The 15,768-nt window shown below is 47.1% G+C and overlaps 1 protein-coding gene across 2 annotated transcripts in view; it reads left to right on the top strand.

The window, feature by feature from the left end:
* The window catches only part of LOC137428086 (uncharacterized), a 951,578-nt gene extending 936,375 nt beyond the window's left edge, over positions 1–15,203 (top strand). Inside the window, exons 2-3 of one of the 2 annotated variants that reach the window (XM_078778339.1) lie at positions 7,963–8,027; positions 13,273–15,203. In XM_078778339.1, the coding sequence (XP_078634465.1) occupies positions 13,314–15,176 (1,863 nt within the window). In that variant the 5' untranslated portion in view covers positions 7,963–8,027; positions 13,273–13,313 and the 3' untranslated portion in view covers positions 15,177–15,203. The remainder of the gene's footprint in view (positions 1–7,962; positions 8,028–13,272) is intronic. The other variant, XM_078778338.1, reaches the window with a different exon arrangement.
* The last annotated feature ends 565 nt before the right edge of the window (positions 15,204–15,768 follow it).

The following is a 15,768-nucleotide window of genomic DNA, read 5'->3' as shown; positions in this document are numbered from 1 at the left end:
AACATTTCCTCCAATCAAGAAACTCATTTTGCAATAAATGTTCGTTTCCCATAAATCGTACACTTTCAAAAATCCAATCTCACCCCTCCCCTCCAAATCTTCCCCATAACCCCTCCCCTCCAAATCTTCCCCATCACCCCTCCTTCCTAAACTACCCCCTCACCCCTCCCCGCCAAGACGCCCCCTCGCCCCTCCCCTCCTAGACTCCTGCCTCACCCCTCCCCTCCAAATCTCCCCCATATCCCATCCCTTTCAAATCCCTCCCCTTGTCCCTTCCCTCCCAAACTCCCCCCTCACCCCTCCCCTTCAAATCTCCCCACCCTCATTGCTTCTCAATTTCCCCCCTCTCACTCCCCCTCTTCAAAGCGTCCTCCCTGCTTCTTCCCCCTTCAAACTCTCACCTCCATCTCCCCCAACCTTCTGCCTCGCTCTTCCCCCTCCTCAAATAACACCTCATTGTGGCTCACCCAATCACCATCAAACCTTTTGTCCGCCCCATCCTTCCCTTTCTCCGAGCTATTCTGAAATCTCTGACACACCTTCAACAGCTCTCCCTATCTCTTCCACCTCTTCCACATCTTACCCTACCCCTCCTCCCCCCTGTTCTGTATCTGATGCTCCCCCTTCCTCTTCATTAACGGTATGGACCTCAAACATCCGGGGCCTTCGTTCAAACTTAACTGATCTCTCCATACAGGTTGCTTCTGTCAAACCAGACGTGATCTGCTTAACAGAAACTTTCCTCCTTTATGATGTCTCTGATTCCATAGTATCTCTCCCGGGCTACTCCCTCCTCCGGTATGATAGACCTGAGCCTCGTCCTGGAGGCGGGGTTGCTATCTTTATCAAAAACTCTCTTCCTCACTCGCCCTGCACTGCACTCTCTCCACCTCACCCCCAGGAATACCTCTGGCTATGGCTTCCCCTTCGCTCCCACCTCTTGTTCATATGTGTGTTGTACCGTCCACCAAACAGTGATGACTCCATCTACATCTCGCTGTCTGATGATATGGACCAACTTCTATCTACTCATCCCAACTCTCTCTTCCTCATATGTGGTGATTTCAATTGTCACCATGCCAGTTGGCTGGGTGTGGGTACCTCTCTCACCAGCCATGGCTCTTCAGCAAAGGACTTCTGTGTCTCACTGGGACTGACACAATCTGTCAATTTCCCGACCCGGATCTCAGTCAACGGAACATCTTCTCTTCTGGACTTGGTTATGAATAACTTCCCTGAAAATGTCTGCTGCTCTTCTTCTGCTCCGATCGGATCATCTGATCATGTCCTTGTTAAAGTGGACATCTCTCTGACCATCCTCAGGGAGCCTGCTCAGCGTCGACGAGTCTGGCATTTCTCTCAGGCCAACTGTCACGGTCTTCAAGCAGCCATCAATCATCTGGACTGGTCTCCCATCTCTACCACCTCTGACATCAACTCATCCTGGGAATTCTTCCAAAGTAAATTGCTCTCTCTCATGCACAGATTTATCCCATCTCGTCTTCAGTTGTCATACCCTTCCTCCCGTCCATGGTACACGGAATCTTGTGGTGAGGCTGTTGCCCAGAAACAACTTGCCTTCGTCTCCTGGAAAGCAAATCCAACGGAAGGAAATCTCATTTCCTTTCACAAAGCCCGAAACAAGTGTGTGTCCACCCTCAGGAGAGCCAGGAAACAATATCTCTCCGTTCTCAAGACCGAACTCTCTTATCTGTCTCCCTCTTCCAAATCCTGGTGGCGTCTGGTCAAATCCGTCTCTGGTGTTTGTTCCCCCTCCATCCCCTCCCTTACCTCAAACGGCTACACAGCTGACTCCGCACGTGAAAAAGCTGAATGCCTCAACTCTGTGTTTGCCTCTAAATCTTGTGTCCCAAACCCATCCCTCTCTGTACCCACCATACCCAGTCGTACCCTGCTGCTCCTGGACTCCATGTCCTTTCCTCCTGACAAGGTGGAAAAGTTTCTGTCAACCCTCGACTCTGATTCTGCAACTGGACCCGACGGCATCAGCCCACGGGTCCTAAAATCCTGCTCTGCTGCTCTATCTCACCCTCTCTCTGTTCTCTTCACCCTCTCTTTTGCTCAAGGTCAACTGCCATCTGCTTGGAAATCAGCCAACATCACTGCTTTGCACAAAAAAGGTGCAAAAACAGATCCTAGCAACTACAGACCAATCAGCCTTCTCCCAATTATCAGCAAAGTCATGGAATCCATCATTGCTTCGGATATGAAATCTTTCCTCTTCTCCAATGGCTTGATCTCTGATCATCAATTTGGTTTCAGACCAGGTCACTCTACTCTGGACATGCTGCTTCTGCTGTCTCAACAATGGATGGAGGTCCTCAATGCCAAACAGGAAATTAGAGCTGTCTCCCTCGACATATCACGTGCCTTCGACACGGTCTGGCACCCCGCTCTGCTCACCAAACTCTCCTCCTTTGGTATCCATGGAAATCTCCACGCATGGCTGGCGGACTTCCTCTCTAGTCGTCGTCAACGTGTGGCCCTGAATGGGTTTCTCTCATCTCCTCTTCCTGTTCAGGCTGGAGTTCCCCAAGGCAGTGTTCTGGGCCCCGTGCTTTTTCTGGTCTTCATCAATGATCTCTCTGACTCTCTCGAAAATCCTCTCTATCTCTTTGCTGATGACTCCACTCTCTGCCGCTCCATGCCTCTTCCCTCAGATCGGCAGTCTGCTGCCTCCTCACTCTCTGAAGACCTGGACAAAATCACAGACTGGTCAAACAAGTGGAACATGTCTTTCAATCCTGACAAATCTCACACTCTTACTATGTCTCTCCGAAAAGATCGACTGGACAACCCTCCCATCTACTTTCTGAACAATCCTCTCCAAGAAGTTCTGTTGCTCAAGATTTTGGGTCTCACTATCTGCCATGATCTTTCTTGGGAAAACCACATTTCCAAGCTGGCCTCCAAAGCCAGTCGCCGACTGGGCATCCTCCGTCGTGCGAAGTCCTTCCTCGGCACACCTGAGCTCCTCACCACATACAAGGCTTTCAGCCGCAGCTCAATGGAATACTGTTCTCCCCTATGGGCCGGTGCTCCTGCCTCACACCTAGCTCGGCTTCACGCTGTTGAAACCAAAGCTTTCAGAATTATTGGAATCTCCCGCGATGAAGCTATCTCTGAGGGCCTTTCACTCACTCACCGCAGGCAGGTAGGTGGTCTTTCTGTCTTCTACCGACTCCTCTCCGGCCTTGCACCCCCAGCTCTCTCTGTGCTCTGTCCCCCAAATATTCCTACAGGGCGCACAAGATCTGCCAGCAACCCTCTGATGGTTAAACTGCCGAAATGTCGGCTCTCTGCCCACCTTCACTCTTTCATTCCTCTTTTCTCCCGCCTCTGGAACAAACTCCCTCACTCCCTTCAATCCCACTCCTCCCTCCAGGTCTTTAAAACAGCTGTTCACCACCATCTCTTATCTTCCCCCATCCAAAACCTTGATCTTTTCTACCCCCGCTAATTCACCCCAGATCCACCTTGTTTGAAATTCCAACTTCTTTCCTGGAAGTCCTGGCAGTGTCCATATGTTTTATACCTCTCCCACCGCCCCCTTCCCATGCCCCCCCCCCCAAAGCCCTCGCCCTCTCTCAGATCTCTCGATGTCTCCATGTATCTCGGTCCCTGCTCTCAAATGTTGTGTTTGTGTCCTTCCCCCTCTCTCCCCATCTTGTCTACTGCTCCCGATGTTATATGTTTTATGTGTCGGTTTGTCTTTCTGTGTGATTAATGTTCGCTCTTTCACGAGCCTCGATCTTGTATACAAAAAAAAATCAAAAAAAAAAATCTGCAGCTCCCTCTGTGCACACCTTACATTTGAATGTAGCTGCCACACTGGTGAATGACCCTCTCAGACCACTACATTTTTGATGAACTCACTCAGCGCACATTGTACTCTGAATGGAGTTCACTCTGACACCCTTCCTACACACAGCACAGGGCCACTTCCCAGTTCTTTCCACCTCACCACATGCTTTACCACTTGCCATCACCTTCGTCTTTCCGATATTCACCTTCAGACCTTTTGTCTCCATACATTCCTTCCACGTGTTCATCTTTTCCTTCAGTCCATCCATACTTTCCGCAATCAACACCAGATCATCTGCATACAACAACTCCCACGGTAAACCCTCCTTTACGTTCTGAGCCAGCACCTCCATAACAGCTATAAATAGTAGTGGACTTAGTACCGACCCCTGATGCACTCCCACCTTCACCTCAAACTCACCACTGTTCCCGTCCTTCGTCCTTACAGCTGTGCGCGCTCTTTTGTACATTGCCATCCCTACTCTGATCAACCATTCCTCCACTCCAAACTTCCTCAATGCCCATGTCAATACTTTGCGTGGAACCCGATCGAATGCTTTCTCCAGATCAACAAACCCAATAAATAACTTCTTCCTCTTCTCCATGTACTTCTCCTGCAACTCCCTCACAATGAAAAGTGCATCTGTCATTCCTCTTCCTGCCATGAATCCAAACTGCATTTCGTCGATCTTCACTTTCTTCCTTATCCTCCTCTCCAACACCCTTTCCAATACCTTCATTCCATGCTCCAATAACTTTTTCGCTCGGTACGAGCCACACTCCAGAGGGTCACCTTTCCCCTTGTACAGAGGGACGAGGGTACTTGGTTCCCAATCCACTGGAATGCGGCCTTCTTTCACCACCAGATTACAGATCTCTGTCATTCTCTTCACACCCCAACTTCCTGCTGCCTTCAACATATCTCCCACAACTCCCGTCGGCCCTCCCGCTTTTCTACCCTTCATTGCTTTTATCGCTTCCTCAACTTCCTTCTCAGTTATCTTCTCTGCTGTTCCTAAAACTGGGTTACTCTCTATGTTGCCATCCCATTCATTCTCTGTATTCAACAGCATTTCCATATATCTTTTCCATCTTCCTTTAATTCCATCTGGGTCGACAACGATTTGTCCCACTTCATCCTTCAAGCAACTCACCCCCATCACATCACACCTCTCTTTCGCTATCTGCTTTGCAATCCTGAATACTGCTTTCTGACCCTCTTCCGCATCCAAGCGTTCTCCGAACATTTTCCTACATGCCTCCTGCGCCTTTGCTACCTCTTTCTTTGCAGCCTTCCTGGCTGCCTTATAACTTTAATGCTCTGCTGTTTCTGCTCCCGTACCCTTCGCCTTCTGCCACTCCTTGAACTTCTTCCTCTTCTCGTCAATCCTCTTTCCAACTTCATCATCCCACCACCATGTTTCCGAGTGCCTCGGTGGTCCTTTTGTCCATCCACATACCTCACCAACGGCTCCCAACAGACTAGCTTTCATTGACATCCAACCACTTTCAAGCTCAATCACATCATCCTCGACCCTACTCAGCCTCTCTTTTAATGCCTCCCTCACTGTCACCTCTTTCAACCTCCACACCTTCATTCTCGGTTGGTACTTCACCCGCCGAGCTCTCCTCGCACCTTTCACCCTTACGTCGCAGACAACGAAGTGGTGCTGTGAAACAGCCTCCTCCCCCGGGATCACCTTTGTGTCCCGGAGGTGCCCCCTATCTCGCCTACGCACCATCAGGTAGTCAACGGTTGTCGTCGACCCACCTGACGTGTATGTAACAAGCTCATGAACCTCTTTCTTGAACTGAGTATTACAAATCAACAAATCAGCTCCATCAGCAAACTCCAAAATCCTTTCACCTTCTCCATTTCTCACACCATATCCGTAACCCCCATGAACTCCGGCAAAACCATCCATACTCCTTCCCACATGTCCATTTAGGTCTCCTCCTACCACAACAACTTCCTCATCTTTCACGTTTTCCATCAGATTCTCTATCGCACACCAGAACTTGTCCTTCTCTTCATCGCTTCGACCAACCTGCGGAGCATATCCCGAGATGACGTTCACCAAGAGCTTTCCAATCATCATTTTCACCATCATCAACCTATCACTCACTCTAGTCACACTCACCACACTGTCTACAAACTCCTCAGAAAACAGGACACCAACACCATTCACGCCCTCCAGGCACCCTTGTCACACAAACTTGTATTTCTGTCCCTGCCTACCCTTCACCATTCTTACACCACTTCCCTTCCATCTTGTCTCTTGCACACAACATATGTCCACTCTTCTTCTGACCAATACTTCCACCACTTCTCCTGATCTACCTGTCATTGTCCCTACATTCCATGTCCCAAACATCAGAAACCGATCTCCACTTCGGGCTGTACCCTGCCCATATGTAGTTGTAATTGTCATGGTTCTCTTTTTGAGGCAATGTTTTTTTTTTTATGGCCGGATGCCCTTCCTGACGCCACCTGGATTAATTTAGACAACCACCAGAAAATATCTTTCAAGGTTCCATTCGATATAAATGGAACAGCACAGGTACACGTTTGACCCAATATCACAACAGGCCTGACACTGGCTCGGAACAATGAAATTTCACACGAACTAAAATTCAAACTCAACGACTCAAACTTAAACAGCAAACATGTCTGCCTCCCCTCACCAACGTAACTCAGTTTCCCTGTAATCACGGACAAGCTGGAGCTTCTCTTCACTGCCCTTGCTCTCCTCTTTCTGTTCAATTGAGCTGATGATCCTCCAAGATGCGCGCCATGCTCCAATAACGTTCTTGTGGGCCACCGAGAGCAAGTTTCACTCCTCTACAGACAGCTCTGTATCCATTCTGTCAACAAGTTTCATGTTCTCCACCATTTCATCGTAGCGCTCGGCTTGCTCGGCCAGCTTGGCCTGGTAAACGATCTCGTCTCGGGCCGCCATGGCGGCAAATTGACTGAGCGAGGGACGCTCTCGAGCCGCTTGTGTCGGCGGGAAAGGCGCCAGGAAACACCCAGCGATGGCCGTCTGACGTCAGCCCACCCAATTATCACCTTTATCATTATACATAAAATATTTTAACCAACAATAATATACCTTGTTGTATCCCATTGTTCTTAATTTGTACTATCGTCAATTCCGATTTAATATTAATTGGACACCTTTTATTAGCACCTATTATTATTTCACCAGTGGGGTCACACGTGGGAATCCCATGGGCATGGACGTCTGTGACATTTGGACATATTGAGGTAGATGCTGCATCTGCACATTCCGTTTTACAAAATGATTCCTGGCAATTTATCAGATCCACAAATGATGTAATCTACACAATGTATTTCATTCTGATAATATGTGAATGCATGTGTGTGCACATCGGAAATACAGCTTGAAATATGTAATTACATCTCAAGTAAAATGTGACTTCAAGAGCTCAAATCCTCTACTTCCCGCCCCCATCCCTCCCACATCACGCACATTGCACTGGGGAGTGGGTCACACACGGGGGAGAGTGGGTCACACATGGGGGAGAGTGGGGGTCGCTTTACTCATCTATCCTCATTCTTTTCCAACTCCTCCTCACCCCTCCCCTCCTCCCCCAGTCTCCTCTCCCCCTCCCCCAGTCTCCTCTCCCCTCCCCCTGTCTCCTCTCCCCTTCCCCCAGTCTCCTCTCCCCCTCTCCCATTCTTCTCTGCCCCTCCCCAGTCTCCTCTCCCCCTCCCCCAGTCTCCTCTCCCCCTCCTCCAGTCGCCTCTCCCCCTCCCCCAGTCTCCTCTCCCCCTCCTCCAGTCTCCTCTCCCCCTCTCCCAGTCTTCTCTCCCCCTCCCAAGTCTCCTCTCCCCCCTCACTCCGGCAGTTGTTCCAATCGAGCAGGTACGGCAAATATTAGAGGTAATTGAACTTTTCTCTTGGAGCAACACAGTGTAAATCTGCCCCCTTGTCCTGTTCATTAATTAGTGAATTGTTTTGCAGAACAGTACACGCATGGTGACGTCATCGTAATTGGCACCGCAATGATTATCTTCAACATTATTATCCGATACTTCATCCGTTTTCGTTACAGTTGCTCTTGTATATGTTTGCTGAGCACACATTACCTTCCAATGTCTTTGTTGCTCAGCATCCCGTGCAAGTCTGCATACCTCCGCCAGGCTGAACAATTTAGGTTTTGGATCACACTTGCAGGTCAGATCTGGGTCCGAACCCGACTCAAAATTGAATTTGGTTGTTTTTGTCGCCTAACCAACACATCCACCTAGTTTATGTCGAAAATCGTCCACAACTTGAAATATCTTGCTGCATATATCATGTTGCGGTTTTGAGTTTTGTACAATAAAGGTTAAATTTCCCCCTCATAGTTTAGTCACACAACAACATGTAGCCTCGCGATAGTTCAGTTATCTCTTCGTATTTGTGAGCATAGTCCTTTTCCTGTGTTAGTTTTGTGTTGAGTAGAATAATGAGAATTAGGTCCTTTTCATGGTTTCATTGCCTTCTGCCGCCTAGCCTGGTGTTTTTTTTTTTTTTTTTTTTTTTTTTTTGGTATACAAGATCGAGGCTCGTGAAAGAGCTACCATTAATCACACAAAAAGACAAACCGACACACAAAAAACAAGGGGAGCGGCAGACAAGATGGGGAGAGGGGGAAGGACACAAAAGAGGGGGAAGAGGGGGAAGGACACAAACATAACATTTGAGAGCAGGGACATCGGGAGGACTTGGGGGGAGGTGGGAGAGGATTAAAACATATGAACACTGCAAGGACTCTGGGGTGAATTACCGGGGGTAGAAAAGATCAAGGTTTTCGATGGGGGACGATAAGAGATGGTGGTGAACAGCTGTTTTAAAGACCTGGAGGGAGGAGTGGGATTGAAGGGAGTGGGGGAGTTTGTTCCAGAGGCGGGAGAAAAGGGGAATGAAAGAGTGAAGGTGAGCAGAGAGCCTAGACTTTGGCAGTTTAACCATAAGAGGGTTGCAGGCAGATATTGTGTGACCTGAAGGAATATTGGGGGGACAGAGCACAGAGAGAGCTGGGGGAGCAAGGCCGGAGAGGAGTCGGTAGAAGACAGAAAGACCACCAACCTGCCTGCGGTGAGTGAGTGAAAGGCCCTCGGCGTTGACTACATCGCAGGAGATTCCAATGATTCTGAAAGCTTTGGCTTCAACACCGTGAAGCCGAGCAAGGTGTGAGGCAGGAGCACCAGCCCAGAGGGGGGAACAGTATTCCATTGAGCTGCGGATGAAAGCCTTGTATGTGGTGAGGAGCTCAGGTGTGCCAAGGAAGGACTTCGCACGACGGAGGATGCCCAGTCGGCGACTGGCTTTGGAGGCCAGCTTGGAAATGTGGTTTTCCCAAGAAAGATCATGGCAGATTGTGAGACCCAAAAGCTTGAGCGACAGAACTTCTTGGAGAGGATTGTTGAGAAAGTAGATGGGAGGGTTGTCCAGTCGGTCCTTTCGGAGAGACATTGTAAGAGTGTGAGATTTGTCAGGATTGAAAGACATGTTCCACTTGTTTGACCAGTCTGTGATTTTGTCCAGGTCTGCAGAGAGTGAGGAGGCTGCAGACTGCCGATCTGAGGGATGAGGAATGGAGCGACAGAGAGTAGAGTTGTCAGCAAAGAGATAGAGAGGATTTTCAAGAGAGTCAGAGAGATCATTGATGAAGACCAGAAAAAGCACAGGGCCCAGAACACTACCTTGGGGAACTCCAGCCTGAACAGGAAGAGGAGATGAGAGAAACCCATTCAGGGCCACACGTTGACTACGACCAGAGAGGAAGTCCGCCAGCCATGCGTGGAGATTTCCATGGATACCAAAGGAGGAGAGTTTGGAGAGCAGAGCAGGGTGCCAGACCGTATCGAAGGCACGTGAAATGTCAAGGGAGACAGCTCTAATTTCCTGTTTGGCGTTGAGGACCTCCATCCATTGTTGAGAAAGCAGAAGCAGCATGTCCAGAGTAGAGTGACCAGGTCTGAAACCAAATTGATGATCAGAGATCAAGCCATTGGAGAAGAGGAAAGATTTAATATCTGAAGCAATGATGGATTCCATGACTTTGCTGATAATTGGGAGAAGGCTGATTGGTCTGTAGTTGCTGGGATCTGTTTTTGCACCTTTTTTGTGCAAAGCGGTGATGTTAGCTGATTTCCAAGCAGATGGCAGATGACCTTGAGCAAAAGAGAGGGTGAAGAGAACAGAAAGAGGGAGTGAAAGAGCAGAAGAACATGATTTTAGGACCCGTGGGCTGATGCCATCAGTACCAGTTGCAGAATCAGAGTCGAGGGTTGACAGAAACTTTTCCACCTTGTCAGGAGGAAAGGACACAGAGTCCAGGAGCAGCTGGGTACGACTGGGTACGGTGGGTACAGAGAGGGATGGGTTTGGGACACAAGATTTAGAGGCAAACACAGAGTTGAGGCATTCAGCTTTTTCACGTGCGGAGTCAGCCGTTAAGCCGTTTGAGGTGAGGGAGGGGGTGGAGGGGGAACAAACACCAGAAACAGATTTGACCAGATGCCACCAGGATTTGGAAGAGGGAGACAGATAAGAGTTCGATCTTGAGAATGGTGAGATATTGTTTCCTGGCTCTCCTGAGGGTGGACACACACTTGTTTCGGGCTTTGTGAAAGGAAATGAGATTTCCTTCCGTTGGATTTGCTTTCCAGGAGACGAAAGCAAGTTGTTTCAGGGCAACAGCCTCACCACAAGATTCCATGTACCATGGACGGGAGGACGGGTATGACAACTGAAGACGAGATGGTGTTGGCTTTACGGTTGGGGGTGCCGACTTTGGATCCTAGGATCCTGGGTTCGAATCCCCGTCGATCACTGAATTAACGCCAGAGGGGTTGACTCAGCCTGTCATCCTTCCGAGGTCGGCACATTGAGTACCAGCTTGGTGGGATGAATGATCACGGTGTGTACCCCGGTTTAGAATAGGCACACCGCATCCCTGCGCATCGTAAGAGAGTGACCAAGGGTTGGCGTCAGGAAGGGCATCCGGCCATAAAAATATTGCCTCAAAACAGGGAACCATGATTGTCATGGGGCCCGCAAGGCTAACCCCTGCTCTAGCGGGGAAAAATGGCCTTAAAAAAGAATCATTCATTCATCCATTGCCTTATGCCTCTTTATGCTGCCTTTGGCTTTTTGGCGCGAGTTAACACGAGGCAGGCCTGGCAGGTCGGGTCGGGACCGAATGAGGGCGGCGAAGAAGCTGACGGTAAGCGCAAGCCGCCAATCAGGGCTCAAAGGGAGTAGCTGCGGCCATGCGTCACATGGCGTGGTTGGAACGTTCGAGAGGGCTCAGGGCGTGGCAATAAAACCCGTCATGCAAAGCCCCCACCAGAGTTAGCAGTTGAGTGAGTGGAGTTTGGGCAGTGGAGTTCGGGGAGAGGTGAGCTTGTGCATTGAGCTATTGGAGAGGCGAGTATTGATGAGAGTTTCGAGATCGGAGAAAAGACGCACATGAACCAAGTATAAGCGCTCGTATTGAAGTGACGCTCGGTTGAGCTTGAGGTTGAGCCTCTATTGCATTGGGTTAGGCGGGTGATAGCGCGCCGGTGACTCAACGTGCTGTGGAAAGCCGTCGAGAGACTCGTACATCCCCTCTCACTTTCCTGCCTCATCATCTGCCCTTTTGTTCGAGAGACGCGCTGCGAGGATCCTTTTCTACCACCTGCCACGTGGCCGACGTTCCTGGACGACCGAGGCAGTGCGTGAACACCATTCTACCTGCATTTCCCCTCTGTGAGTGTGATCGGGCCCATGTCTGGGTATTAAGCATAAGACTGTTTAAGTTCTGCTCTGTGTCTGCTTTCTACCGACTTGTACATTGTGGAAATAATAGTAATTAAATCCTGTTATTCCTTTATTCGACCATCTCGTGTTTTCCATCATTGACTAAGCGTGGTACGAATAGAACCGCTCGAATCGGGTTCCAATACTAGAAAACAGCACGGACCCCGTGGTACGCAATCCGCTCGGTGTACTCGAATTACACGTGGCTCGTGCGAGGCTTGCTTCCCCGCTTCCGTGGCGGCGCAGGTATTTAGGTACATGCGAGACTGGTCCCGAAACCCTACCTTGCGTTTGCCTGGAAGGTGCGTTTCAAGTCTCGGTTACGCCGGCCCAGAAAGAGCAAGGGGCTTAATCTCCCCTTGGTAAGGGTAGGAAGGGCAGTGGAAAACCACAACAATTGGTAGTCAGGAGTGTGGATTTGGAACCCTGGACAAAATTTTTGGACACCAAAATTCTCGAAATTACGAGCGACCGAAATTTAGTTATTAAATCCAAAATTTTGTATTCATACCATGGCTAGCCAAGGCGGTCGAATGCCAGTGGGGTTAGAAGATGGGGTAGATGATAAGGAAGAATTAATGACCCAGGACCCACAGGAAGAGCTGATAGACGAAGGGAGAATTGAAGAGGGGCCGGCAGCAGGGGAAGAAAATGGGGCATCTCGCACGTGGCGGCGGACGCCGAGCCCGCTGTACCAACGAGTTTTGACCTGCAGCAGTTCATGACACAATGCCTGGCATGCATGGCAGAGTCAATAAGGGACAGGAAGAAGCGAGGAGGAACATTAAAAAATGGGGGATCAATTGGCTAATTAAATCGACGCCATAAAAGAATCCAGGTGTGAAGTGGAAAAAAAGGGCAGAAGGGTCGTGCGGAAACTAACAATATTTTTACTCTGCCTGTCTGTCTGTCATTCAAACAAAATGGAAAATCATTCCAAACAGGAAGCTTGCTGTTTTGAAGGACCTCATAAAGGATACAAACAACAGGAATGAATAAGTAATGTAATGTGTAAGACAGGGTGATGTACTGGGTAAAACAGTGGTAAAACCCAGAATTAATTAATTTATTCGACCTTTACAATCTTTTTTAAATTTAAATTGAATTATGTACTTGAACACTGTGGAACAAAATCACTTTTTAATACTCCCAATAGTATCCAGTTTTATAGGACTTAGACATGTCAAATAGGTTGATGTATAAAGGTGGTCTATATGACTGCTTCAACAGCGCTAAACTTTGGGATTTTTTTGATGATATTTGAAATCATTATTTTATGAAAATTGAAGTGTATCGTTGAACACTGCATGTGGGTATCATGTTCTATGAACTCTCGAGTTAACTTCATCAGTTTGCCTTTACAAATGCATGTGAAACAATCAATTTACAGTAATAGAAACAAGTGATCTATCACGGACAATTGGATGAATTTACCCTGAAGTATAAATGTCATGGGGAAAACCCAAACTTTTGCACAGTACTGTATATTTACATTAGGAATAGTTTTTTTAAAAATTTTTTCAGTGTAACAAATACACATGTACTTGTTTACGTACGTCAGAATTATATTGTGAGTATTGAACAAAATCAGATTTTTTTGACAGGTCATGTGATGTTGTATTTACAGGTGGATCCATTGAATCCACAAGGGAGACAGCACCTACTTTTATGAACAGCGAAGACACTGGCCCGCAGGACTCGCCAACTGAAACAAACAAGAGGACTTTTTACAAACACAACAAAATGAATAATGAAATGTTTGCACAAAATAATTTACACCAGGCTCACAAAGGAGAGAAAGATCAACGCCCATACAAATGCAAAACTTGTGGAAAATCTTTCAATCGATCATCCACCCTTAAAATACACGTGAGAATTCACAATGGTGAACGCCCATACGAATGCACAGTTTGTGGAAAATCTTTTAGTGACTCATCCCACCTGAAAATACACATGAGAATTCACAATGATGAACGTCCATACAAATGTACAACTTGTGGAAAATCTTTTAGTGACTCATCCAGCCTTAAAAGGCACATGATGATTCACAATGATGAACGTCCATGCAAATGCACAAGTTGTGGAAAATCTTTTAGTGACTCATCCAGCCTTAAAAGGCACATGATGATTCACAATGATGAACGCCCATACGAATGCACAAGTTGTGGAAAATCTTTTAATCGATCATCCACCCTTAAATCACACATGAGAATTCACAATAATGAACGCCCATACGAATGCACAATTTGTGGAAAATCTTTTAGTGACTTATCCAGCCTTAAAAGGCACATGATCATTCACAATGATGAACGCCCATACGAATGCACAAGTTGTGGAAAATCTTTTAATCGATCATCCACCCTTAAATCACACATGAGAATTCACAATGATGAACGCCCATACGAATGCACAATTTGTGGAAAAACTTTTAATGACTCATCCACCCTCAAATCACACATGAGAATTCACAATGATGAACGCCCATTCAAATGCACAATTTGTGGAAAATCTTTTAATCAATCATCCACCCTGAAAATACACATGAGAATTCATAATGATGAACGCCCATACAAATGCACAATTTGTGGAAAATCTTTTCATGACTCATCCACCCTTAAAAGGCACTTGATGATTCACAATGGTGAACGCCCATACGAATGCACAAGTTGTGGAAAATATTTTTATCGACCATACACTCTGAAATTACACATGAGAATTCATAATGGTGAACGCCCATATGAATGCACAATTTGTGGAAAATCTTTTAATCGATCATCCAACCTTAAATCACACATAAGAATTCACAATGATGAACGCCCATACGAATGCACAATTTGTGGAAAAACTTTTAATGACTCATCCAACCTTAAATCACACATGAGAATTCACAATGATGAACGCCTATACAAATGCACAATTTGTGGAAAATCTTTTAATGACTCATCTTACCTAAAATCACACATTACAATTCATAATGATGAACGACGATACAAATGCACAACTTGTGGAAAATCTTTTAACCAGTCATCGATCCTTAAAAAGCACATGAGTATTCACAATGATGAACGCCCATACAAATGTGCAAGTTGTGGAAAATCTTTTAATCGGTCATCCACCCTTAAAACACACATGAGAATTCACAATAGTGAACGCCCATACGAATGCACAACTTGTGGAAAATCTTTTAACCAGTCATCCATCCTTAAAAGGCACATGAGAATTCACAATGATGAACGCCCATACAAATGTACAAGTTGTGGAAAATCTTTTAATCAGTCATCCACCCTTAAAACACACATGAGAATTCACAATGGTGAATGCCCATATGAATGCACAAGTTGTGGAAAATCTTTTAATCGATCATCCATCCTTAAAATACACGTGAGAATTCACAATGGTGAACGCCCATACGAATGCACAGTTTGTGGAAAATCATTTAGTGACTCATCCAGCCTTAAAAGGCACATGAGAATTCACAATGATGAACGCCCATACGAGTGCACAAGTTGTGGAAAATCTTTTAATCGATAATCCCCGCGATGATCGCGGCGATGAAGCTTGGAATCTCCCGCGATGAAGCTAACTCCAAGGGCCTCTCACTCACTCACCGCAGGCAGGTTGCTGGTCTTTCCATCTTCTACCGACTCCTCTCTGGCCTTGCCCCCCCAGCTCTCTCTGGGCTCTGTCCCGCAAATATTCCTACAGGTCACACAAGATCTGCCTGCAACCCTCTTATGGTCAAACTGCCAAAATCAAGACTCTGCTCACCTTCACTCCTTCATTCCTCTTTTCTCCCACCTCTGGAACAAACTCCCTCACTCTCTTCAATCCCACTCCACCCTCCAGGTCTTTAAAACAGCTGTTCACCACCATCTCTTATCTTCCCCCATCCAAAACCTTAAAATACACATTACAATTCATAATGATGAACGCCGATACAAATGCACAACTTGTGGAAAATCTTTTAACCAGTCATCCATCCTTAAAAGGCACATGAGAATTCACAATGCTGATCACCCATGCAAATGCTCAACTTGTGGAAAATCTTTTAATCGATCATCCCACCTTAAACCACACATGATAATTCACAACAGAGAAAGACCGTACAAATGCACAGTTTGTG

This window comes from Myxine glutinosa, chromosome 5 (genome assembly GCF_964187855.1).
Source record: "Myxine glutinosa chromosome 5, kmMyxGlut1.1, whole genome shotgun sequence".
In the NCBI taxonomy this organism is placed as follows: domain Eukaryota; kingdom Metazoa; phylum Chordata; class Myxini; order Myxiniformes; family Myxinidae; genus Myxine; species Myxine glutinosa.
Note: the sequence above shows the minus strand (reverse complement) of the source record. Positions and strands in the feature narration are given on the sequence as shown.